Here is a 23,934-nt window from a genome sequence, read left to right on the forward strand (position 1 = left end):
GGAAAGGTACTTCATAAAATTTTCATGTACAAGTACTTTTTAGGATTATAACCATAATATTAGAGATCTATTAGGGTTATATCATCATGTACTGGTACTGTATTAATTATGTAATCTTGTTGCCATTTTGTTGGAAAGTGAATGTGCTGATTATGGAACCGGAAGAATAGACGTAACTGTATCGTTAGTCTTAATTAAAGAGGTGAGAGTGACGTAGGTAATTTCAGAAAGAGGGAAGGTCGTGGTCGACCAGCAAAGGGCCAGATTTACCTGAACCTAACCGGGAAGGTCCTAAGCCGGGATATCACGCACTATTCACGTGCATTCTGTCAGTCTGTAAAATTTTTACCATTACTTTCATTTTTACACTTTAAAAATAAATATTGAATTTGGTAATAATTAAGAGCAATAAATTTTGTAAAATAATGTTGGTAATTGAATATTATGAACCTTCTACAAAAGTACAAGTATGTAGATCTCTAGTTCTATGTATACATCCCGAACAGACAGCGAGGTACACTTCGAGTTCTTTTTCGGGTCTGATATTCATAACAATGTACCTTCGAGTGTCAATGTGTACAGAAATACTAATGTCTTCGCATGCTCTAACCGGATAGAATTTCCAACGGTTACTGATCAAAATCCCTATGTTACACAAATGAACCTTCTGTAGAATTCTTCAAATTGATATTCCAAATTTATTATAAAATTTTTTATATAATCAGAAGTCATAATTTGCCTTGTAAAAACGATTACCTGTAACAATATTATAATTATTCATAAATTCAGAGTAACAATCTGATTATAAAAATAGTCACTGGTGAAAGTTAAATTGCGTAACTGTCTCGATAACGTAATACTAAAATTGTATTTCATAAACTGCATTTTAATAATCTTCCAAAATACCTATCTAATCTAATAACTCATTAATAATTTTATATTTCACATTAAATTGAAAGAAGCAGGTATAAAAATAAATTTACCAAAAATGATAAACTTCTGTACAAAGAATTTAGTAATACACCCTGTATATTTCATGGAATCTGTATCGAACACCAGGTAGCCCAAAATCGAAATGGGTCTCCTTGTAAAATATTCTAATAAGCAAAACGCAGTAACGTCTTCGAAACGCGTGCAGGTACGTGTTAGTGCCTGAAAGGAGTACATTCTCTTACCCCCCTAATCTGCAAGAATATGCAGGTAGCAGACTGAAAGGTCTGCGTAGGTTTCACGTTGAAGAGTACGCAGGTGCTTTCGTGGAAAAACTATATTTTCAAACTTTTATTTTTTCATGCAGCTGAACGTTCGACTCGCTACACACACATGAGCTGTGGTTTTCATAGGTGTGATGCAGGTGTTGATGCATTCATCATACGTGAAAGGTGAACGTTTAATATAAATCAATGTATGGGGTGGATCTCAAGAATCATGTACACATATTTTACAGATTTTAATATATAAATAAAATGAGGTATCTAATAATAATGTGGAGTGAATGAATTATACAGTGAAGCTTGAAAATGTTATACTACTGTATTTACTCTAATTGTCATTAATTATGATCATACAGAGTGTTTAATATATAAATAAAATGAAGAGTGCATCTAATAGTAATGTGGAGTGAATGAATTATACAGTGAAGCTTGAAAATGTTATACTACTGTATTTACTCTAATTGTCATTAATTATGATCATACAGAGTGTTTAATATATAAATAAAATGAAGAGTGCATCTAATAGTAATGTGGAGTGAATGAATTATACAGTGAAGCTTGAAAATGTTATACTACTGTATTTATTCTAATAATTGTCATTAATTATGATAATGCAGAGTGTTTAATATATAAATAAAATAAAAGTGCATCTAATAGTAATGTGGAGTGAATGAATTATACAGTGAAGCTTGAAAATGTTATACTACTGTATTTATTCTAATAATTGTCATTAATTATGATAATGCAGAGTGTTTAATATATAAATAAAATAAAAGTGCATCTAATAGTAATGTGGAGTGAATGAATTGTACAGTGAAGCTTGAAAATGTCATACTACTGTACTTTCTCTAGTAATTGTCATTAATTATGATCATACAGAGTGTTTAATATATAAATAAAATGAAGATTACATCTAATAATAACTTAGAGTGAACGAATTGTACAGTGAAGCTTGAAAATGTAACACTACTGTATTTACTTTAATAATTGTCATTAATTATGATAATACAGAGTGGATCTCATAGAATAATATATACATAGCGTACTGTTTTATAGACCTCAATGTAAATGCAGTCTAATCACAGTAATAAATTATATAGCAAATTCTGAATTCTCTAATGAATAAATTATATAATAAAATTCGACTAAAGTTATAACTTAATACGTGAAATAAATTGAAGCGCGCATCTGTTAAGGGCGGAAGATGCTATAAAACGTCGAAAAGCTTCATCCGTTGAAAAGATATCGGGGGAAGGAAAGGTGTGCATCGTTCCGTGGAATTGTGAAGAAACAGCCGGTCAAAATGGCGCGTGAAACCACGAGGGAGGAAATGAAGGTAGGTTCGAGGAACACGCAAGAAAACGGAAGAGAATCATTTGTCGTTATAATGACATTTATTGTATTCCGTGTTTTACAATGGACCACCCAAAATAAATATGTATAAACTTGAAGTACTACATTTTAAATAATTCTTCGACTCTAATATAAACGGTGAATATAAATTTGAAATAATACTTCATAAGGTCTTCGATTCTTCCTTAATTCCCTTCAACGAGGATATAGCTGCAATATTTATAAGCGTATTCAAGGGAAGACCCTTAAAATCCCGGAAATACAGGATTTGATTAGGGTAGAACTGAAGAGTAGGAAATAGGCTATAAATGAAAATGCTAAGATCCTCAAGAAAATTTTTATTTCATAATTGATATAATATATGTAAAATGTATGAATGAACTGGGTTATATGATACACCCGGTACATCATCGGCAGGTGCGACCAGTAATACTTTTTCGTCGTGATTACACTGTAGAGATCGAGACATCTGTCGTTACAGTGCTATATGTACATGATTGCTGCCAGGCATGTAACCCATGTGATTCACATATACACTCAATGAACAAGTTTATTCTTTTTCTATGAAGTTTGCAATTTTACCATTTTCTCAGACAGTCTTGTAATTAACAAGTTTTGACAGTTTTGAAAATGACAATTTCAAAAATTGATTAAGTAAAATTAGTTCAATTAAAGCAATGTATTTAAACTAACTCATTATTTAACTCAATCTAATTATTTAACCTAACCTTCTTATTATTTCTTCTAACCTAATTATTTTACCTAACCTCTTTATTATTTCTCCTAACCTAACTGTTTAACGTAACCTTCTTATTATTTCACCCAACCTAATTATTTAACCTAATCTTCTTATCATTTCACCCAACCTAACTATTTAACCTAACCTTCTTATCATTTCACCCAACCTAACCTTCTTATTATTTCACCCAACCCAATTATCTAACCTAACCTTCTTATTATTTAACCCAACCTAATTATCTAACCTAACCTTCTTATTATTTAACCCAATTTAATTATCTAACCTAACCTTCTTATCATTTCACCCAACCTAACTATTTAATCTAACCTTCTTACCATTTCACCCAACCTAACTATTTAACCTAACCTTCTTATCATTTCACCCAACCTAATTATTTAACCTAACCTTTCCTTATTTCACCCAACCCAATTATTTAACCTAACCTTCCCTTATTTCACCTAACCTAATTATTTAACCTAACCTAACCTTGACAAGTTAAATTGAAAGTAGTTAACCTAACCTACACAACATAAAATACTAAAAAATTTCATTTAAAAAAAAAATCAAAACAGAACACATTAATTACGGAAGACACAAGAATTGTTATATGTACATCCATGTTTATAAATTGTTTATCAATCGATAAAGACGAAAGCAATCAAGCAAACTACCGTCCCGAGCAATTTAGCGTTTATCAAGGGCCAAACATGTTTCGTTTTCCGAAATTTGTTCTCGGAAACCCGAAACCACAAAGGAGGTCGGTGCACTATAATTACAGGTTGCAAGGGATTGCAACTCGCGAACGTGAAACCGATAACACGTTCCTTTGCCTTTGGGCAATCCTTACGCTCTCCTTGGGTCTTTATGACCCAAAATGAACATTACGTTCCCACTGTGGTGTTCCTTAATATTCTCGTGCAATATTTATTTCTTCAAAAGTTTGATTTTTAAGGGTAATTTTATAATGTAGGCAAAAGTTTTAATATATCACATATGAAGTAATTTAATGTACAATCGATATTGAATGAAAATATATTTCTACAATTTTATGAAGTTTTTATTTGGCGATGAATAGGTTGATTATTTAAAAAAGCTTTCAAATAAATTTTTTTTTTATTGAATATCTTGTGTTAAATTACAGAATGTCCCATAAGTATTTATATTAATTAACAAGAAAGAAGGGAGGCATTTGATCTCTCCATCATTCACTAATATAATTGAATGTCTACATAACATTAAAACATATTGTAATTGAAAGTGTACCACAAACTACCTTATAATTGAAATGACTGCATTTAAGTTACAACTGAAACTGAAGCTAATTATCTGAAATTGAAGCTAATCATCTGAAACTGAAGCTAAAGTGAATTAAAATTAACCTAATGAAGCTAATTGAAAATAACATAAGCACAAGTTGCAATATAATGAACTGGGTATATGAAAGTGCAATATAGGCCGAGATTTTTGAACAGTGAGTACACGCAGGACCAGACAAAACGTTAAGGGGTGATCCAGGGCTGTGTGGGGCACACAGGGCTGTTGTTGGGCTGTTGGAATGCGTGTAACGAGCAGCAGCATCGAGCTCTGCTCCCACGATTCTTCTTGGAGCGAGTGCCGCGCAAAAAGATCAGGAATGCCTCGATACCTCGATAAACGCATTAAATCGTATGGGGAGCCATCGACTACGCGCTTGTTTCGTACCAACCCCCTTTGTTCCCTTTCAAACCTTGCTTCCCATTAACTCACCGAAAAATCACATTTTTTTATATCTTGCAAACTTATATATATATAATTCAATTTAAAGGCTGTAATACATTTAGGAGACTGTTAATTGAAATTCACTTCTGGTCTTTTCATTTGGGGTTTCAAATTAAATTACGTTATGACTCAATCTCGTAGCAAGTTCTATTAAGTTGTTATTCAATTACAATTTAAGTTTGTAGAAATTCAATTATGTTGCACATTCAATTGCAATGTAATTCAATTATTATTTGAATTACTCAGTTTAATTACAGTGCACTTTAATTACATTGTACTTCAAATTGCATAGTAGTTCAATTCTACAATTGTGCAATATATGTAACATATCACATAATAAAATATATTACAAACACAATATAAAGAATACAATAATATAAAAAAATGTACAAAAACGTAAATATAAAAAATATAATAAACATGTATATAATGATATTGCACTATAAATTTAAATTATGTATATAAAAGATAATCTTCACCTATCACTAACAAACTCCTCCATTCACCGGATATCGACACACCACATAAATACAATTCCCATAACGTAACACCGTGAAGTCTATGTAGCTCTATCGCGACTCTCAAGAGGCTGAGATTATCGAATCGCGAATATGCGCAGCAAACTTCCTGCGATATGTCCTAAAGGGATACCTTGAGAATTCCGCGAAATCCTCCTAACCGTTTAACGTTACTTTACTTATCCTTTTTGTAAACGATAGAAGTTTCATTGGGTTGCAGGAGCGACGCTGTTTGTCGGATGGTGCTTACGTCTCGCTTACAAATGTGCATCCTTCTTGAATTTCATGAATGCATAATTATTTCTTTGTATCGCTTATTTGCAGCCAACCCGACGCGACAATTTTTTTACTGATTAATTTATGCGAAATGCCAATTCGAATCAATTGGGTATTTTTAGTTGGGCAATTTTTTGTTTTGGTGAAAGATTCTGCTGAGTTTTTGTGATTTTTGTGGATCGGTTTTTGAGAGTGGGGGTAGCTGGGTTTTTGGTATTTTAATTGGGGAATTTGGGAGTTTGAAATTTGAGAATTTGGGAATTTAGAAAGTTTTGAAATTGGAGGTTAAGATTTGAGAAATGGGGAATTTAGAAATTTTGGAATTTGAGAAATGGGGAATTTGGAAATTTTGGAATTTGAGAAATGGGGAATTTGGAAATTTTGGAATTTGAGAAATGGGGAATTTAGAAATTTTGGAATTTGAGAAATGGGGAATTTAGAAATTTTGGAATTGGAGAAATGGGGAATTTGGAAATTTTGGAATTTGAAAAATGGGGAATTTGGAAATTTTGGAATTTGAGAATTTGGGAATTTAGAAATTTTGGAATTTGAGAAATGGGAAATTGAGGAATTTTGGAATTTGAGAAATGGGGAATTGGGAAATTTTGGAATTTGAGAAATGGGGAATTGAGAAATTTTGGAATTTGAGAAATAGGAAATTGAGGAATTTTGGAATTTGAGAAATGGGGAATTGAGAAATTTGGGAATTTGAGAAATGGGGAATTCAGAAATTCTGGAATTTGAGAATTTGGGAATTCAGAAATTCTGGAATTTGAGAATTTGGGAATTTAGAAATTTTAGAAATTGAGAAATGGGGAATTTGAGAAATTTTGGAATTTGGAAATTTAAAATTTGAGAAGTGGGGAATTTAGAAATTTTGAAATTTGAGAATTTGGGAATTTAAAAATCTTGGAACTTGGAAATTCATGAATTTGAGAATTTGAAAATTCAGAAGTTCTCAAGTGTTACAGTTCCCTCTCCCTATATTGCCAATTTCCACCTCCACATCAAACTGTAAAATTGACACGTTAACAATTAAGATGATATCCGATTTGATGTTGCTATAGCTATCAAGACATATTGCGGACGTTGTGATTAAACTGATTCACCACGCGACGATAAGCTGCAATTAGCACGTCGACAATTATGGCACAAATGGTGACGCAGTTGCGTCTAACCCCATGAATTCAAACGGTCTCCCAAGAATTTCTCTCAACTACTTCAAACTGCAAACAGTATTTCAAGGCGAAATATTCACTATACTAATCTCACTTGCGGTTTCTATTTTCCTATTTCATACACTGGGTGTCCTATTTCAAAACTTATTCTATTTAGATATTTTATAAAATGTATCTTTTTATATATTTTAATTTTAACACAGATGTACATTATTATATACTTAGATGTACATTATTGTATATTCTTTTATTTTACTCTATTATTAATTGATTCTTTGACCAATTATTGGTCAGTTACAGTACATGAAGTACTACAAATCTAATGCAATTTTGATGAACTATAATGTTACATAGCATAAGGTTCATGTACCATAAAATAATATTCATGTTAAGATTCATAATTAATTATGAATTATTGAAAATATGTATAGAAAATAAAATTGAGGTATTGTAATTAGTATGTAATTGCATAGAAATATAGAAATGGGACACCCTATATAAAAAGAGCTCTCGTTTCCAACGGTTACCAGAGTACTTCACGCTTCATGAAGCACCGAGAAACGTAGCATACACCTGGCCAGGTGCTCTCGTACCACTGGGTCAATATGCGTGCGCGTGATAATGCAGCAGCACCGTTGCACCACAGGAAAAATTCAGAAAAATAACCAACGGTCTCGACCGGATATTTCCCTACTCTATTTACCTCCTTCTCAATCCATCCACATATTCTAAATTTTACAAATTACACATTTGTACAATTTTACATTAAAAAGTTTGCAATTAGAAAAGCCTGAATATTTCTACCCCTTCAAATTTTGTAGATTCTTAAATTTTCAGCAAGAATGAACCCAATAAAAATTTCCGTATAATCATAAAAAATTGTCTAGATTCAAAATGAAATTTCAAAGTGAAATTTTTTAGATGAATATTTCTTTCAAAAGTGTAAGTGGAAATGAAACTTGTATGGCAGTTATAATAGATAGGAAGTTGTAATTTTTGCTAGGGCTATCTATGTCGATCAAAAGAAAAGGTGAAATCCGGAGGGTTAAGCCCTGTCACCAGTTAAAAAGAAAGGAAGGAAAAGGAAGTTTCCTTACGACAGGAAATTACCCGCACCAACTGTTGGGTTATATGGCCACTCAACGGTCCTCGCAGGCCGTTACTAATTGCAGGACACTTTATTTCCTTTCTTCCTTCCTTTCCTTTCTTTAATCGTCGAACGATTTTAACCCTCGACTGTTCTTTCCTTTCAAATTCGTTTATTTATAAAAGTAATACAACCTCATTTTTTTATTTGTTACTAATTGTATTTGTTGTACTATATTTCATACTTATATTTTAAATAAAGATTGTAAAAATGTCTTCTCTTTATTTAAATTATTGATTGATTATTTGATAGCGCATTTGATATAATTTAGGGAATTAAAACTCTGTGAAGAAAGAGAGGGTGGTTTCACACCAAGATAAGTTTACGTCGAGCAAAATTCTCATGATGTACCAACCACGAGGTATCGAATCCTTATGAAAAAAAGAGAAAAAAGTTGGACCCTTCACTTTTATAGGGGGACTGATGTCTTGATTGTTCACCGCGAAATTTCTATGGTATCCTGCAAGATTGTCAGAGATTGGAAAAGAAGGTAATCTCAAAAGATCCCCATGTCTAAATTCCCAACTTCTACAATATTACAATAACTAAAATTGCAAATAAGACTTACAAAATTATTTAAATCTCTAAATTTAATCTTTCAGTTTTTAAATTTGAAAACTTCTAAATCTTAAATTTAAACTTCTAAATTGTTATATAGATTTGCTGAAAAAATTAATAAATTCGAAGAATAATTCTCAAATGAAAAAATTTAAACTCCGAGAAATAAACTAATAGTCGAGTATCATAGCGCGCGTGCTGGGACTAACGGTAGATTTGAAATTGGCGCGCTTTCTCCGCACCCCATCGATCCACAAAACGATTATGACGTTTCGCGCTGATCCATGGTAGCCACGTTTTGCATACATAATTGACAAGAAATTCTCGCTACCGCGGCTTTCCTAAGCGATTTTGATCTCGATCCTGCCGCGAATTCGGCGTACACATAAATATAATTCACGCCCCCGTCACCGGGGTAGCTCGTGTTAACATTTTCATGAGAATACACGCGGGGCGGTCGTTTAACATTCCCCTAATAAAGTGAATCAAATGGTCGATGCATCACAGAGGGGAGAGAAAGAAAAGGAACTCTTTTCCTTTTGCATCAGAGACGCAACGAATCTTTCCCTTTGGAGGGCAAGCCGCCGCTAGCCTTCGGGCAAAAACCGGCTGCAGAGAACAATGCGAATATATTACAGTATTCGATGCTAAAACAAAGACCGAACGCGACCCTTTTCTTTTATCTTTTACGATGGTTACAGCGGGACGCGACACGCCGAACCACCCGTGGTTAACCGACATTGTTCCACGAAAATAATTCCATAAAAAAGTACATTTACTTCGCTCGGAGAAAAATTTCTTATTGCATCGTAACAGTGGTAACGTCTCGCGCTCATTTTCGTAACTTTCCTTTTCTTACGCTCATCCTACGTTTCATTTGCATTTTATTGCCTATTTACCGATATAATTCCCACGAGCATTTCTTACTCTTCATTCGAGTGGGAACATATAGGTCATTTCGTTTTATTACATAAGGTTGTCGTTAAAAAACTATCAGATCAGTCTCTCGTTATATTGCCACTTCCGTGTACAGGCTCTTATTGTGTCATCAATGTAAACTCTACAAGCCAACTAACAAGAGTACATTATATTGCTACTGTCAAGTTGCAGACTCGCGTTATATTGCAACTTTGTAGTCTCTCATTATATCGCCACTTCCATGTACAGGCTCTTATTGTGTTACCAATGTACACTCTACAACCCAACTAACAAGAGTATATTACATTGCTACTATCAAGGTGCAGACTCGCGTTATATTGCAACTTTGTAGTCTCTCATTATATCGCCACTTCCATGCACAGGATCTTATTGTGTCACCAATGTAAACTCTACAACCCAACTAACAAGAGTATACTATATTGCTACTATCAAGTTGCAGACTCGCGTTATATTGCAACTTTGTAGTCTCTCATTATATCGCCACTTCCATGTACAGACTGTTATTGCATCATCAATGTAAACTCTAAAACCCAGCTAACAAGAGTACATTATATTACTACTGTCAAGTTGCAGACTCGCGTTATATTGCAACTTTGTAGTCTCTCATTATATCGCCACTTCCATGTACAGGCTCTTATTGTATCATCAATGTAAACTCTAAAACCCAGCTAACAAGAGTGCATTATATTACTACTGTCAAGTTGTAGACTCGTGTTATATTGCAACTTCATAGCCCCTTGATATATCGCCACTTTCATATATGAAAATTCGCAACATTCAAAACTACCAATTGAAGTCTAGCAATTAAATGATTGCAAGTGCAAATGCAATCGTTGAGCAGCACGCAAAAATTGCTTTGGAGATCGCTTCGCATACACGCGTGATTGATGCAAAGGTACGAATTGCAGGCTCAATGCATTTGATAGGATTGCAACAAATTAATTTGCGTAGAGTTGCAGGCAGATTAAATGCAACGCTAATTCCTTTGATAAAGGTACTTCGTTATCACGATGCACGCAACAAAGGAATTAACGGACCGCGTTGCAAGCCTTGAAGAGAGCTTTTGTTACGCGGCCCACGATAACCAACTCGTTACATTCTCTCTCTAATCTACCGCTATCGCAACTTAATACGAGAAGAAATTTACACCAAAGACGGCTCAAGGTGCAAATAGCAGGTACCTGGTATTACTTGAATTACGAACGGTTAGTTTAATCCACTTACACAATTTCATTGATATTAAAATCGTTGAATTTTGTTCTGATTATTTACAAGGACATTGTTCCAATTTAATGGAGATTTCTTCAATTACGTTATAATTAGGATAACAGATACGATTGAACTAGATCAGTCAAATTGATATATACTTCAATTATCAGTAGAATTCCTTCCAACGAAAGTTCATTAGATGTCGCTAAGGCGATTTTTCACCGCTAATATCCGCCGTTGGTCAGCAGCGGCGTTTCAAAGAAGAAATCACGATAAATCAACGTCAAACAGGCGATTTCGCGAACGAAACAATTATGTTTCTTAATTCGAGTTCGCTCGTTCGTTTGTGTGCAAATTACCAATGCCAATGGGACATACACAGGCAGCAGCAGGTTGTCGAAAGAAATCGTAGGCCACCAGGTCATAGGCGATTACTACCGCGTAATTATTCTTCGAATTTCTGCTCGTAAAAACTGAGTACCAACCGCAAGACTAAATCAAAATAAATAACTATCCTAATTATAGGTTTCGATACGGCTCGCGATATTTCTATGTTACAGTCGTCCCGTTAATCGAACGTATAGCGTACCGCGCATCATTATTATTCAATCAAGGCAAAACAACATTTAGAATAGTATTCGAATATTTTTTTCTTACGTTTCGTTAATATGTATCTCACGAAACATAAAGTGCCGCTTACAATTCGCGACTGCGTGCGTCACGGACTACAAAGTACAACGCAATTTGGTCCTCTACGTTCTACGTTCGATTTTACGCAAATTTAGTGCATGTTACGTAACATTCGAGAACAATGAAGGTTAATACACGAGACTCTCGTTATATCGCCATCGACGAAATCGTGTAGCAGAATTATTAAAATTAAAAATGTGCGAATGATTCAATATCTCAAATAGGCAGGTATGCGGTATAAGACATTGCGATCTAATTTTCGGCTATATAACGCGAGGCAATAGAACGCTGAGTTACACAACGTGTAGCGATCAAATTTTTGTAACAATGCAAAGTGTGGCGATATAACGCAAGACTATACAGTTGCTGGCGATATAATGCGAGGCGATATAACGCGAGGTCATATAATGTGTCGTGATATAACACATAGTGAATACAACATATGGCGATATAACATACAGTGAATACAACATGTGGCCATATAACGCATAGTAAATACGTGTGGCGATATAACGCGTGGCAATATAACACATGACGAAATTTCTATATTTCTAAATAACTTAATCGAGAACTTGAAATTTTATTGATATTGCATATACGTTTGTCCCACGCCTCCCACAATAGGCGTCGAAAAAGAAATTGAAAACACATATTTAACTACTTAATTTGACAGTGCTAAAAAGTTTAAATAAGTCACGTTGTCTACCCCGTTATTTCGCAGTATTACAAAACGTGTATTCGATAATTACCGCCCAGCGTTGAATTTGAAAATTTGGCTGTAAACTTGAGTACCCAGCGGTACGATAACCGCAGAACACGACTCCCGAGGTGTACAACATACATTCCTCTCTTTACTGAGACTGAATACAATCCCCTGAGAGAAACTGTGTACCGTTTAAATGTGAAACTTATTCATAGTTGTATCACGTTGTTTCTCACGTTTTTTAAGCGATAAGAAAGTCAATGAAACAATACCTAACTGCATTATAATTGTGCCTACATCAATATATTAAGCAACAGATAAATTTATTATATATCTACATAAATATTTATGTAGCAAGTTTAATGCTCCATATGGTATTTTTGTAATTACTATTGTAGCGCAATTATTTATTGTCATAGTTTAATTATGAAAATGAGATACTGCAAAAATATTATAAATAAAACAGAATCTTGTAATGCTTATAATCTTATTAATACTTATGTACCATTTCCATATCATAAATATCAAATCCATCACCACCAAATTCATGCAAATTGTAGGGTCTTACCTTGACGAAGGAATGGAATTTGACTTTACTGGGAGAAACCGGTGGACTGCTGGGTGGTCGTTGGTTTCCTGGTACTTGAAGAAGATTCTGTACCTCCAACAAATATCCTTTCCTTGCATATCTGCTCTTAGGACTTGTCTGTATATTCCCTTCCATCTTAGACTTCTTAATTAACTTCAAATTCTCCTTAACATTCTGTCTGAGTATTATATGGGTCAGTCTTTTCGTATTAGCCCTAGAGTCACTAATACAGATCCTCCTCCACGTTTTGGACACCATACTGATTGAGCAAAGATCCTGTGGTCCTAGGAATGACAATATCTTCGAGACTATCCTCCAGTGATTGCTTTTCTCTCCGAGAAGTGCCAATATATCAACTGTCTCTCTACCGGTGTAGTCCGGTGTAGCCCTGGTACGGTACAACGCGACAGATATGGCACGGTGACTGAAGTCCAGCCTCTTTGGCTTAATATCGGCTATGGCTGAGAGGTCCTTAATAGAGAGCTTGCTTAATTTTTGATTATCCGCCGAACTAATTGTGGGACTAGTTTTCCGACACGTTGGCGAGATAAGAATACGAGGTGCTGGCGGTGGTGTTTTCCGTCTAGGCGAGGTGGTTACCTGGGGTGTGCTCTGGGGCACGTTGACTAGCTTCATTTCCACATCTTCCTCAATGGGCTCGGAGGCTATGAACGGGGAGGGCACCGCCGGCGACGGGGGTGGCGAGAGAAGTTGTAATCTCGTCGAAGCTGGTGTAATCGGGACTGTCGTTTTGTAATTTCGCCGTGTCCTACGCCGAAACCCATCATCGACATCCGTCAATTCCGCACTCGAGTGTTCGACGCTTAAACTCGGCCGATCATCGCTGAAACTGGATGTATCCTGAGTCAAACTTTCCCTCTCGGAGTTCTCGGAAGAGATGTAATCGAACTCCGACGTGTTCAATAGGTAATTCAATTTGGAACGATGCCTTTGGGCCCGTTCCGATTGAAGCGGGTCCACTCGGGCCCTGGGATGCCTCTTCGACGAGATGCATGATACTCTGGATCGGTATCCTGAAAGTACTGGTGTGTGCGCACCGGAGTGCGGAGTCAGAGTCAGGTAACCACTATCGACACTGTCATGGGAACTGTGCTTGCTATTTCGAAGTGACATTGCGTGTCAAACGTTGAAAACTACGCGACAAACGGAAACGTACGGAGCGAAAACATTAAGCGCCGCGACGCAAGCATCCGAAACAACATTCGCGGGAAACATACGCACGCGGACATCAAATCTCCCTCTGCGATGCCGACCACTTCGAAACTTTGAAATCTGTTTATTCGTTGTCCCACCACGGTTCCCTTGGCGATTGCCTGGCCAATCAGAGCGCGCGTTTTATCCCGCCATCGGTACCAAACGATCCGATTGGTCGGAACGTTTGGTTGCGCGACGACGATGTTGCCTCTGGTGGCCGTTGCTAGATTTATTGAATTCTGTTGTCGAGGAGATCGCCACGAGCCCCGGTTTCTCTTTTGCAGCAGGGGAATGTATTCAAATTTGCGGGCTTTTATGTAATCGCCAATTTTCTTACAATTTTGCATGATAATAATGGATGTTTTATTCATCGCGATATGAAAATTACGTTGGTGATTAAAAAAGCATTTAGAAATTCGGACGGTTAGATTTGAGATTCGAAAGCTTGAGATTTAGGAATTTGAAAACTTGAGGAATCTAAAAATTTAGACTTATGGAGATTTCTGAGGATTTGGAAAACTTGAAACTTCAAGAATTTGAATATTTAAAAATATGAAAATTTGAATTCTGGGAATTTATGAATTTGAAAATTTGAAATTTTTAAACTTTGGAATTTGAAAATTCTGTGAATTTTCTTCGATTAAAAGTTAAACTGTACTTGATATATATTTTTTAACAATTTGTAATTGCTACTGTACAGAGATAGTTTTTTCTAACTGTCGATAAAGTAGTATACTATCCTCAGTGGGTAACAGAGCAACAGAAGTGTGCGCATGGTCAACAGGTTAGGTCACTGATGGTCAGTCCGTGTTTCGTTTGTCGGTAAAATAGTAAACATAAAAAATCTTGTGTTATTGTAATTAAAAAAATATTTGAGATGGAATCTAGTAGGTCAAGTTTAACTCCAAAGTTGTCTACAATTTACATCTGTGCAGGTACTGTTAAAAATATAAAAACTGTTCCTAATCTTTCACATGCCTTATAAGAGAAAAGTTTTGTTAAACATCTTACATTGTCTTCAATTAATTTCCATATCTTCTTATTAAAATCTTTATGTAGAACTAGTATTAGTCTAATCAATAATTCAACAAAAAATATAGTACTGATTAATTTTATGTTTTGCACGCTATTTAGTCCCAGTAATTACATTTCAATAATGCACAGGAGTACAACATGATACTTTTATTTTAATACTATTGAATTTGTTAATTTTATAGAGTGTTATCATAATAATGAAATATGTCCTAAAGAACCAATCAGATGTAAAGAATGTGGCTATAGAGTTATGTTCAAGAAACGTATCAGAAAACGTATCCTTTCTTGATTTAGACAATTCTAGTTGTGTTTTTGAAATGTAAAAGTCTGTTTAGATTAAGAGAAATATACTTTTGTATGATACCGTATTAAGTATATCAATTATATTTTAATCAAATAGAATAGACAAATTCTATATGAATAGTTTGTTTTCCTTACAACAGCAATTAGTTATTGTACTTGATGCACGATAAACTTATGTAATGTAAAATAAGCTCTATACAACTGTGATTAAAGGCACTGCTGTGATATGATACAATATTTTTATGATATGTACTAATTTTGATACAGAAGTTATGTATTTTGTAGTAAAGTAATAGATAAGTTTATAGCAAGTTAAAGATTTACATTTTTATTCCGAATTTACAACTTCTGTAATTCCTTAAGTTCCAAATCTGTAAAGTAGCAAATTGTCAAACTCCTGAAAGCATCAAATTCCCAAATTTCCAAATTCTTACATCTTAAATTTTTCAAATACTATGATTCACAAGTCTCCAAATTCCTAAACTTCTAAATTTCACAGCTATCAAATTCTAAAATCTGTACATTTCCAAAATAAAAAAATTGCTGAGGATGAAGTACTTACGTTTGGTGCCACGAAAGTCACAAGTGCGCTTGCGCGTTGCTCTCGATTATGAAGCATGTTCAACCAATCAGAGTAGACATATGAGACGAATGAGAACTCGTCACGTGACGAGTAAGTTTAATACAGTATGAATGTAATTTTATTAATTGTCTGACATTTAACATTCTATGTTAATAGAACTAATGATGTGATACTTTCTGACATGAGACAAAAATTACATGATTATCATGCATATATTTAACAACCCTCAAATGATCAAAAAGTGAGGTTATTAAGTATGTAAACAAAACAAGATCAATGTTCCTTATGGACAACAGAGTAGAGGGTATCTATTCCTGAAGTAACTCACAAACAACAGATATTAAAAGAATGTAACAATGACAAAATGTAATAAATGTTATTTATTTGTTATATACAATATACATCTCATTACATAAAATATATTTATTCAATTTGAAAGCTTTGAAGATTTCTCAGAGAAAGAAATGTCTATTTTCTGGAGATTCAGATACAGAAACTGATTCTACCTGTCAAGAGGAAACAGCAGCAAACTCAGAAGAACCATATGCGAATAGTCAAGGATTAATAGGATAAATGACTACTGGCGCAAACATCCACTATTGAACTTACCCTTGTTACATAGTTTTAATTTTGATCTCATAGATTATACATATACGTATAAATCAAGACTGTTATTTTGTTAACTGCAATGATACTATTAATTCTATTATAAAAATTTGTAAGATGTTATGTACATAAGGAACCAATACTGTTCAATAATTATTTGAATGTAGTATTAAATTATAAACTTTCAGCAAATATACCAAAAATAAAACCATGTACATTTTATATCAAATTTTCCTTTCATCGCAGACTATGTTTCTTTTAAAAAAATTAATTTCAAATTCTAATGAACATTGTTACTTAAAAAATGTACTTTAGACTGTATCATATAATATATTCTAACCAATATTTTATACACATCTGCATTTTTATTGACAATTGTGCTTCTAATGCTTATTCGTTTTACGTAACCGGGCAGTGTAAAAGTAAAAGAAGAATCGGGAAGAGGAGACTACACGTATATATAAGGAGGGAAAACGACTGGATTGTTTTACGTGTTTCACAAGGCACAGTCTGAGCATCGAGATGGATCAGTGGTTCGGAAAACTAGCCGTTGTGACCGGCGCCAGTTCTGGAATCGGCGAGACGGTTTGTATCGCTTTGCTCCAGAATGGCGTGAACGTGGTTGGCCTAGCCCGAAGGGTGGACAACATGGAGAAAATGCTTAGCCAGATGAAAAATATCAAGGGTAAATTTCATGCGATTCGATGCGATCTTCGCAAGGAGCAGGACATACTCGATGCGTTTAAGGTCGTTGAGTCGCTTGGGGGCGCAGACATTTTGGTGAACAACGCGGGTTTGGGGTACACTGAGTATATCACAGGTAAAATCTTAATTACTTACATAGGTCATAATCATTAAATTACATTATTAATTATTTATGGAATATGACAGTCATACTTTATTCAACGTTGAATAATTTTTATTTTGATAAGAATAAAGTGCTATATAAAATATAGAAGCATGCTACTGAAATATTTGTCCATTTCAGAGTTAGTGATATTTTATTTTAAACCACGATTCCTCTAATTTATTTAGATTGTAAAAATGCATAACCTTGTTTTTATTGCATAATTTAACATTTATGAATAAGTAATATCACCATGAATATTCAACTTCTATTCAATCTATATAGTTTAAAATACTGCATTTGTGACCTAGTGTTTTTGAACATGATGTATATTCAAATTTAAAATGAGAAGTCAGTAAACAACAGGTCCAGCTATAGACGCACATCATTTGTCGTATGTTTGTCAGTGTAAATTATATTCTATAATATTCTCTCATCAATTAGTCAAAGCAGATTTGAACGTGTTTGAATTTCAAATAGATTTGAAATCTGTTCTTTTAAAATTTGCTTCAAGTTTTAATGCTTATTAAATATAAAGGTCAAAATGGCCGCCTTCTCAAGTTTAAATTTAAAAAGGGTCGAGTCATGGATAAATTACGAAAGCAAAGAAATTTTATTTTATTTAGAGAGTCCCACGACACACATGAGAGAAATATTGGAAGTAAATGTATTAGCCGTGGCAATTTGTACTCGGGAAGCCACGAAGTCATTAAGAAGACGCAAAGCTAGAGGTCATATTATTAACGTAAACAGGTAATTCGAAAACGCAGTATGCATTTTTTATTTCAGATATTTAAAATTTCAAATTTTTGTAGACAAAGAGCGTTATCAATTCTAAAAATCATTCTCGAATAATATCTTCCCATTCAGGGTCTTAAAAAGCAACATATTGCATCCAAAGTTTATTTTTAGCACTTACGCGGTGGTTAATGTCGAGTTGCAAGCTTTTCATTAGAAAATAATAGCTGAATTAATGATGCATTACCATATTGCATTAATAAACATTGTGGAGATTTCATGACTTGAAAGTTTAACGACAATTTAATATTTATTTAAACTATAAAATCTGTTCTTTTAAAATTCATTTCATTCAATGCTTATTGCATTGAATACCACGTAGTTCAAAATGGCTGCCTTCGGATTTCTTTAGTTAAATTTATTAAAAAGAGTTAAAATGTATATATTTTATGGTCATTAAATTAGTGCCTCCTTTCAACAATAGCATTAAATAAATTTGATAAAATGAACATGTCTACAGATTACAAAATATTCATCTTTATTTAATACTAATGTGCAATTTATTTTTCGATAGCGTCCTCGGACACAATGTAAGGTTTGTAACTGCCTCAAGCAGTCTTTACGAGACGAGCAAGCACGCGATTACTGGCATGTCGGAGGCTTTGAGAAGAGAAATGCTACAATTGAAAGCCCCGATTAAAGTGACGGTAAGTTCTCAGATTTTGGACCTGAAATTCAGAAACGTTGTAAATGATAATTATTTCAGAGTGTCTCTCCTGGAGTAGTGAAAACTTCCATGCCACTCTTGGAGCAAGTAGGCGGAGAAAAATTCTTGAACGCCGTGCCACATGTGCACACCAAAGACATTGCCGATGGCATTCTATATGTTCTTGCCACCGCACCGCATGTAGAAGTAAATACAATTTTATACAATGAACAAATGCTTGTTAGAGCAGCAAATAGTAACTTGATTTATTTGCAGGTGAACGAATTGACAATTGCAGCCCTGCACATGGGAGTCATCCCCGGTGAATAAGGACAACAATTTATGCGAAATGATTTGGGTTTTGGTGTACGATATTAATATTATAACATGAATCTCCTTTAAATTCATTATGAGCTGTATGGTGAATGCGAATTTTTAAAATACAGAAATTACAGATTAGTTTCATATTTATTTTTCGTAAGCAACGTGTGCGTGTTAGGTAAGCGATCTGTATTTCTAGAGACGTCAGCTACACGATATAAGGGAAAGTTCCGACAGATTCACTCGTACCGATACTACCTCCAGCAGACAGATAAATAAATTCTCAAACCGTACCACTGGATACCAAATTTTCAGTCCAGTTTCAGTTTATTAATAATTTAATTCAATGACACACATCTCTATAATCCCTCCAGGAAACTTACCATTGTACAAAGTATAGCTTATGGCATTGTAACTTAAAGTTTAAGCAGTTTTTAGTTAACAAATGTGACAAGTATGGTATACAATTACATTTGTTAGCTGAACCTAACGATCGAAAAGTTTCATGCAAACGCGAAGTGGATAGGGTCATATGAAAGGACATGGCGCCAACTTCTGGGTTGTCATCAGTACACCCAGTTTCGTGAATACCTGAAGATCGCAGAGGGCAGCACGCTAGCCATTGACACAGACGTAACCTATATAAAACCGTGAATGATGGCCCGTTGGGCCGGGAAAGTGGCCGTGATTACCGGAGTTAGCTCCGGTATCGGGGAGGAAATTACCAAAGCGTTGGTAATCGAAGGTGTTAAGGTTGTCGGTTTAGCCAGAAGATTGCAAAGACTTCAGGATCTTAGCAAGAAAGTGAACACTGCTGATTTCTTCCCCATCGAATGTGACGTGAGGAACGAGGAGCAGATCATAAAGGCGTTCCAATGTGTCGAAAAGAAATTCGGTGGTGTTGACATTCTTGTAAACAACGCTGGGGCTCTGCATGTGTGCTCTCTTATTGGTAAAATGTAGTTTTCAATCTAGGAGGTTGATGGTCGCTGATTACTTTGCTGGCTTCGGAGGGTTACTGTCCTTTGTAGATTGTAGATGGGTTGAAAGTACTTGGAGAGTGTATGCAGAAGTTGGGTGGAGAAGAGACGGAGGGAAAATTTGAAGCTGGAAATTAGAATATTTGGAATTTGGAAGTATGGAGATTTAGGAGTATGCCAATACCAAATTGATGAATTTGGGATTTTGGGAACTTAGAAGTATAGCAAACTTGCAAGTATAGAAAATTGAAAAGATGGAAGGATAGCTTACCCTAATAGCATGATGGCTGCATGTCCGATTTGTGAATCTGTTTCTTTCCCTATTTCCTACTCTTAGTAAACTATGTATGTGAATTAAAGAAATTAAAACACTTTAACTTCCCTAAATCTTTAATCCCTCTTATAGTGATTTGTTTATAAAACAAGAGAATGATAGTATCAGTAAGGACATAAAATTCTCCAGAATACGGAAAGTAGGTTACTATGTTAATACCCTACTGTCTTATTTATGATACACTTCCGTCTTGTTGGCACAAATACATCAAATTCATGACAAATTTGATTTTGTAAATATCGAATTGTCTCGTTGAATTTTACGATGGTACACGATTAGATAGTATAAACAATCGTTGCAGAATAATCGTTTAATCAGATGTGAAATAACAATCGTTACTTCAGATAATAAATTTCTGATATGATAAAAACAAATCAGTTCTGTCATTTTGAACAGATATAAATATTTCTTAATATTAGTCCTTAAAAATTGTTTATTAATTTTGATAAATAATGTAGGAAAGTATAAAATTATTATTATTATTTATGATAACAAAAGTTTGCATAAAAAATATATATTTTAATAGTTATATAAATTAACTCCTTCATTTATTTCTTTTTTAAATAATACATCACATCTCTTCTTATTTTTACCTCTTCATATATTGCATGTTTCGAACATTAACATATAAAGTACATTCGTAAAAATATACAAATCTTATCCTTTTATACCAGTTGTTCTTTAAACGTTTTTCGTTTAAAATCAACAAATAGATTCACTTTTTTTACTTCAATTCTTGCTGACCAGTACTTATGTCACATTTATCGGCAGATAATATCATAACAGATAACATTCTGAGTGTATTTATTTAAGATTACGTCTGAACAATAAAAACTTTTCTATTTTACTTTCAGCTTCTATCAATACGATAATCTTGCATTTTGCACAGTAACGATTACTAAGATATTTTTAATTGCACACCCACTTAAACTTCAGCTTGTTTACTTGCATAATTGCTCGAAAGTTATTTCACAACTGTACTATTGCATCACTAGAAGTTACAATAACTTTTTGAAACTACTAAAATCTTTGTAAATTTCTTTCACCAGAAATTTAACCATACGTATTCCTTCAGACACGCCAACCAAGGAGTATTGCAGAATAATAGATACGAACGTTATAGCACCAGCGATTTGTGCACGAGAAGCTTCTAAGTCTATGAGGAAACGAAACGTAGGCGGCCATATAGTGAACATTAACAGGTGAACAACTTCCACTCTTACTACAGTCTGAATTTCCACTTTTTAATTTTTTTCTGCAGGTTCTTAATCACTGTAATTATTTAATCTTTACAGTATTGCCGGCCATTTTGCCCATGCCCTTCACACACCGATTGGAATGTACGGCGTCAGCAAATACGGTGTGACGGCTATGAGTGCAGAACTTCGTCACGAAATGATAGCAGAAAACCTGAAGATCAAGGTTACAGTAAGATTTTCGAAATTCGAGTCTTAGTTCTCAAGTTTCGTTACAAATACAAATCTCTAAAATAAAATTCAACCGATTTTTAGAGTGTCAGTCCTGGACTAGTGAACACGGAAATGACGGAAGAATTTATAGAGGAAGAATCGAGGAAAACAATACTGCAACCTAAGGACATCGCAGGGGCTGTGATGTACGCGTTAGGGACACCTGAGCACGTTGAAGTAAGTCTAAGGCAATAATGTTCAAATATTTTATAAGGCAGTAATTTGCTATTGGAAATTATACAGCGTTCAAATATTTTCTTCTAATCAATATTTCAGATAGCCGAAGTTACTGTTATACCACATGGTATACCGATAGAAGGCCCCTTTAAAACGACGTAAGTGATGAAATAACCACTGAAATCTTTTTACGAGACGTTCGATGATTCAGAATTTTCGTTATTAACGATCTGATATTGATATTTAATCTCAATCGGGATTTTGGGGCGTGCGAATTTCGGGAGGAAGGATTTCAGGGGGTAGGAATTTCGGGTCGTGGGAATTTCGGGACGTTGGAATTGCAGTACTTTGGAATTTCGGGGCGTGAGAATTTGGGATCGTGGGAATTTCAGGACGTGCGAATTTCGGAGCGTAGGAATTTCTGATCGTGGGAATTTCAGGACGTGCGAATTTCGGAGCGTAGGAATTTCTGATCGTGGGAATTTCGGGGCGTAGGAATTTGGGATCGTGGGAATTTCGGGACGTACGAATTTCGGGGCGTAGGAATTTCTGATCGTGGGATTTTCGGGACGTGAGAATTTAAGGACGTTGGAATTTCGGGGCGTAGGAATTTGGGATCGTGGGAATTTCGGGACGTACGAATTTCAGGATGATGGAATTGCGGGGCGTAGAAATTTCGAATCGTGGGAATTTCGGGACGTGGGAATTTCGGGGCGTAGGAATTTCGGGACGTGGGAATTTGAGGACGTTGGAATTTCGGGGCGTAGGAATTTGGGATCGTGGAAATTTCGGGGCGTAGGAATTTCGGGTCGTGTGAATTTCGGGACGTGGGAATTGCAGAACTATGGAATTTCGGGACGTAGGAATTGCAGAACGATGGAATTTCGGGTCGTAGAAATTTCGGGACGTAGGAATTTCATGATATAGAGATTCCAAGATTCAAAGACCCCACAAAATAAAAATTAATTCTTTCAGATAGCCGAAGTTATACCATATGGTAGACCGATAGGTTCCTCTTCAACGACGTAAGTGATAAAATAATCACTGAAATCTTTTTACGAGATATTCGATGATTCAGAATTTTCGTTATTATCGATCTGATACTGATATTTAATCTCAAGAACGTTGGGACCATCTTAACCTAAAAATTTGATAGAAGGAAAAATATTTACAAATTACAATTAGATATAAATTAAAGAAAAATGAGGTAACAGATCAAAATTCGAGGGAAAATATAGAGTAAGAATTTATCTTGTTCGCAGCTATTTTGGTACAGTATAAAATGGTTGCCTCTGGGGTCCACAAAATGGTGATCCTCAGCCTTAGATTAAGTACTGACAAGCTTAACGAAAACCCAATTAATTTATAATTAAACCTAAACTAAATTTTTAATTAAATCCAACTAAAATATCTCTAATCAAACGTATCTGTATTGTACATTAATATCGACTATCTAAAGTTTCTTTATTTCTTCTCTTGTTTAGCTGCAGCAACCAAAAGTAACAGCAGAAGAATCTTCGTAGGGACTGAAAAATGCATTTCAATTTGTATACTGTTCTTTTTTTACAATGTTCTTTTACTCTGTACAGAGAATAAAATTATTTATACAGTCACACGAGTATTTCCAAATCCCCAAACTGAATTTCTTCCCTTCCTTAAATTTCCATATCTCAAATCTGTGAGCACCGAATTGAGTTACAGAATTTATAAAATTAAGAACTTGAAAACTAAGAAGCTCTTTCTTATCCT

At 34.6% G+C, this 23,934-nt stretch overlaps 4 protein-coding genes across 14 annotated transcripts in view; 3 read left to right on the forward strand and 1 right to left on the reverse strand.

Annotated features, from left to right (window-relative positions):
• LOC100877587 (uncharacterized) overlaps positions 1-14,299 on the reverse strand; it is a 47,079-nt gene extending 32,780 nt beyond the window's left edge. The window contains exon 1 of the mRNA XM_003705271.3: positions 12,851-14,299. Coding sequence (XP_003705319.2) covers positions 12,851-14,005 — 1,155 coding nt within the window. The 5' untranslated portion in view covers positions 14,006-14,299. The remainder of the gene's footprint in view (positions 1-12,850) is intronic.
• A 471-nt stretch (positions 14,300-14,770) lies between these two features.
• Positions 14,771-16,826, forward strand: LOC143263912 (DNA-directed RNA polymerases I, II, and III subunit RPABC4-like). Of its 4 annotated transcripts, XR_013040998.1 has the most exons (5): positions 14,771-15,021; positions 15,304-15,396; positions 15,924-16,097; positions 16,164-16,373; positions 16,447-16,826. XR_013040998.1 is itself a non-coding variant. In XM_076541286.1 (3 exons), the coding sequence occupies exons 1-3, from the start codon at positions 14,964-14,966 to the stop codon at positions 15,935-15,937; spliced, it is 165 nt and encodes a 54-aa protein (XP_076397401.1). In that variant the 5' UTR covers positions 14,771-14,963; the 3' UTR covers positions 15,938-16,826. The 4 variants fall into 4 exon arrangements, 2 of the variants coding, with proteins under 2 accessions (XP_076397401.1, XP_076397400.1); XR_013040997.1 differs by having other exon boundaries at positions 15,924-16,373; XM_076541286.1 differs by having other exon boundaries at positions 15,924-16,826.
• Positions 16,827-17,089: 263 nt separating this feature from the next.
• LOC100883515 (farnesol dehydrogenase-like) lies at positions 17,090-19,363 on the forward strand. The gene is made up of 5 exons (XM_003705240.3): positions 17,090-17,433; positions 18,087-18,213; positions 18,773-18,905; positions 18,965-19,111; positions 19,181-19,363. The coding sequence occupies exons 1-5, from the start codon at positions 17,136-17,138 to the stop codon at positions 19,232-19,234; spliced, it is 759 nt and encodes a 252-aa protein (XP_003705288.2). The 5' UTR covers positions 17,090-17,135; the 3' UTR covers positions 19,235-19,363.
• A 383-nt stretch (positions 19,364-19,746) lies between these two features.
• Positions 19,747-23,798, forward strand: LOC100877699 (farnesol dehydrogenase). 8 transcript variants are annotated; one of them, XM_076541284.1, is made up of 7 exons: positions 19,747-20,120; positions 21,615-21,741; positions 21,835-21,967; positions 22,051-22,185; positions 22,285-22,343; positions 23,165-23,210; positions 23,670-23,798. In XM_076541284.1, exons 1-6 carry the CDS (start codon positions 19,880-19,882, stop codon positions 23,184-23,186), a joined length of 717 nt encoding a protein of 238 aa, XP_076397399.1. In that variant the 5' UTR covers positions 19,747-19,879; the 3' UTR covers positions 23,187-23,210; positions 23,670-23,798. The 8 variants fall into 8 exon arrangements, with proteins under 8 accessions (XP_076397399.1, XP_076397397.1, XP_076397398.1 ...); XM_076541282.1 differs by having other exon boundaries at positions 19,752-20,177; positions 22,285-22,299; positions 23,170-23,210; XM_076541283.1 differs by having other exon boundaries at positions 19,752-20,177; positions 22,285-22,299; positions 23,170-23,210; positions 23,676-23,798.
• The last annotated feature ends 136 nt before the right edge of the window (positions 23,799-23,934 follow it).

Source organism: Megachile rotundata, chromosome 16 (assembly GCF_050947335.1).
Source record: "Megachile rotundata isolate GNS110a chromosome 16, iyMegRotu1, whole genome shotgun sequence".
Taxonomy (NCBI): domain Eukaryota; kingdom Metazoa; phylum Arthropoda; class Insecta; order Hymenoptera; family Megachilidae; genus Megachile; species Megachile rotundata.

Bases quoted from the DNA above. Each gene is read 5' to 3' on its own strand.
- LOC143263912 (XM_076541285.1), top strand. From the start codon at position 14,964: ATGGAATCTAGTAGGTCAAGTTTAACTCCAAAGTTGTCTACAATTTAC. The intron at 15,022-15,303 runs GTACTGTTAAAA...TTAATTTTATAG, and splicing joins TACAATTTACATCTGTGCAG to AGTGTTATCATAATAATGAA. The intron at 15,397-15,571 runs GTATCCTTTCTT...AACAGCAATTAG, and splicing joins CAAGAAACGTATCAGAAAAC to TTATTGTACTTGATGCACGA.
- LOC100883515 (XM_003705240.3), top strand. From the start codon at position 17,136: ATGGATCAGTGGTTCGGAAAACTAGCCGTTGTGACCGGCGCCAGTTCT. The intron at 17,434-18,086 runs GTAAAATCTTAA...TATTTTATTTAG, and splicing joins GTACACTGAGTATATCACAG to AGAGTCCCACGACACACATG. The intron at 18,214-18,772 runs GTAATTCGAAAA...ATTTTTCGATAG, and splicing joins CATATTATTAACGTAAACAG to CGTCCTCGGACACAATGTAA.
- LOC100877699 (XM_076541280.1), top strand. From the start codon at position 19,880: ATGATGGCCCGTTGGGCCGGGAAAGTGGCCGTGATTACCGGAGTTAGC. The intron at 21,968-22,050 runs GTAAGATTTTCG...ACCGATTTTTAG, and splicing joins ACCTGAAGATCAAGGTTACA to AGTGTCAGTCCTGGACTAGT. The intron at 22,186-22,284 runs GTAAGTCTAAGG...TCAATATTTCAG, and splicing joins GGACACCTGAGCACGTTGAA to ATAGCCGAAGTTACTGTTAT.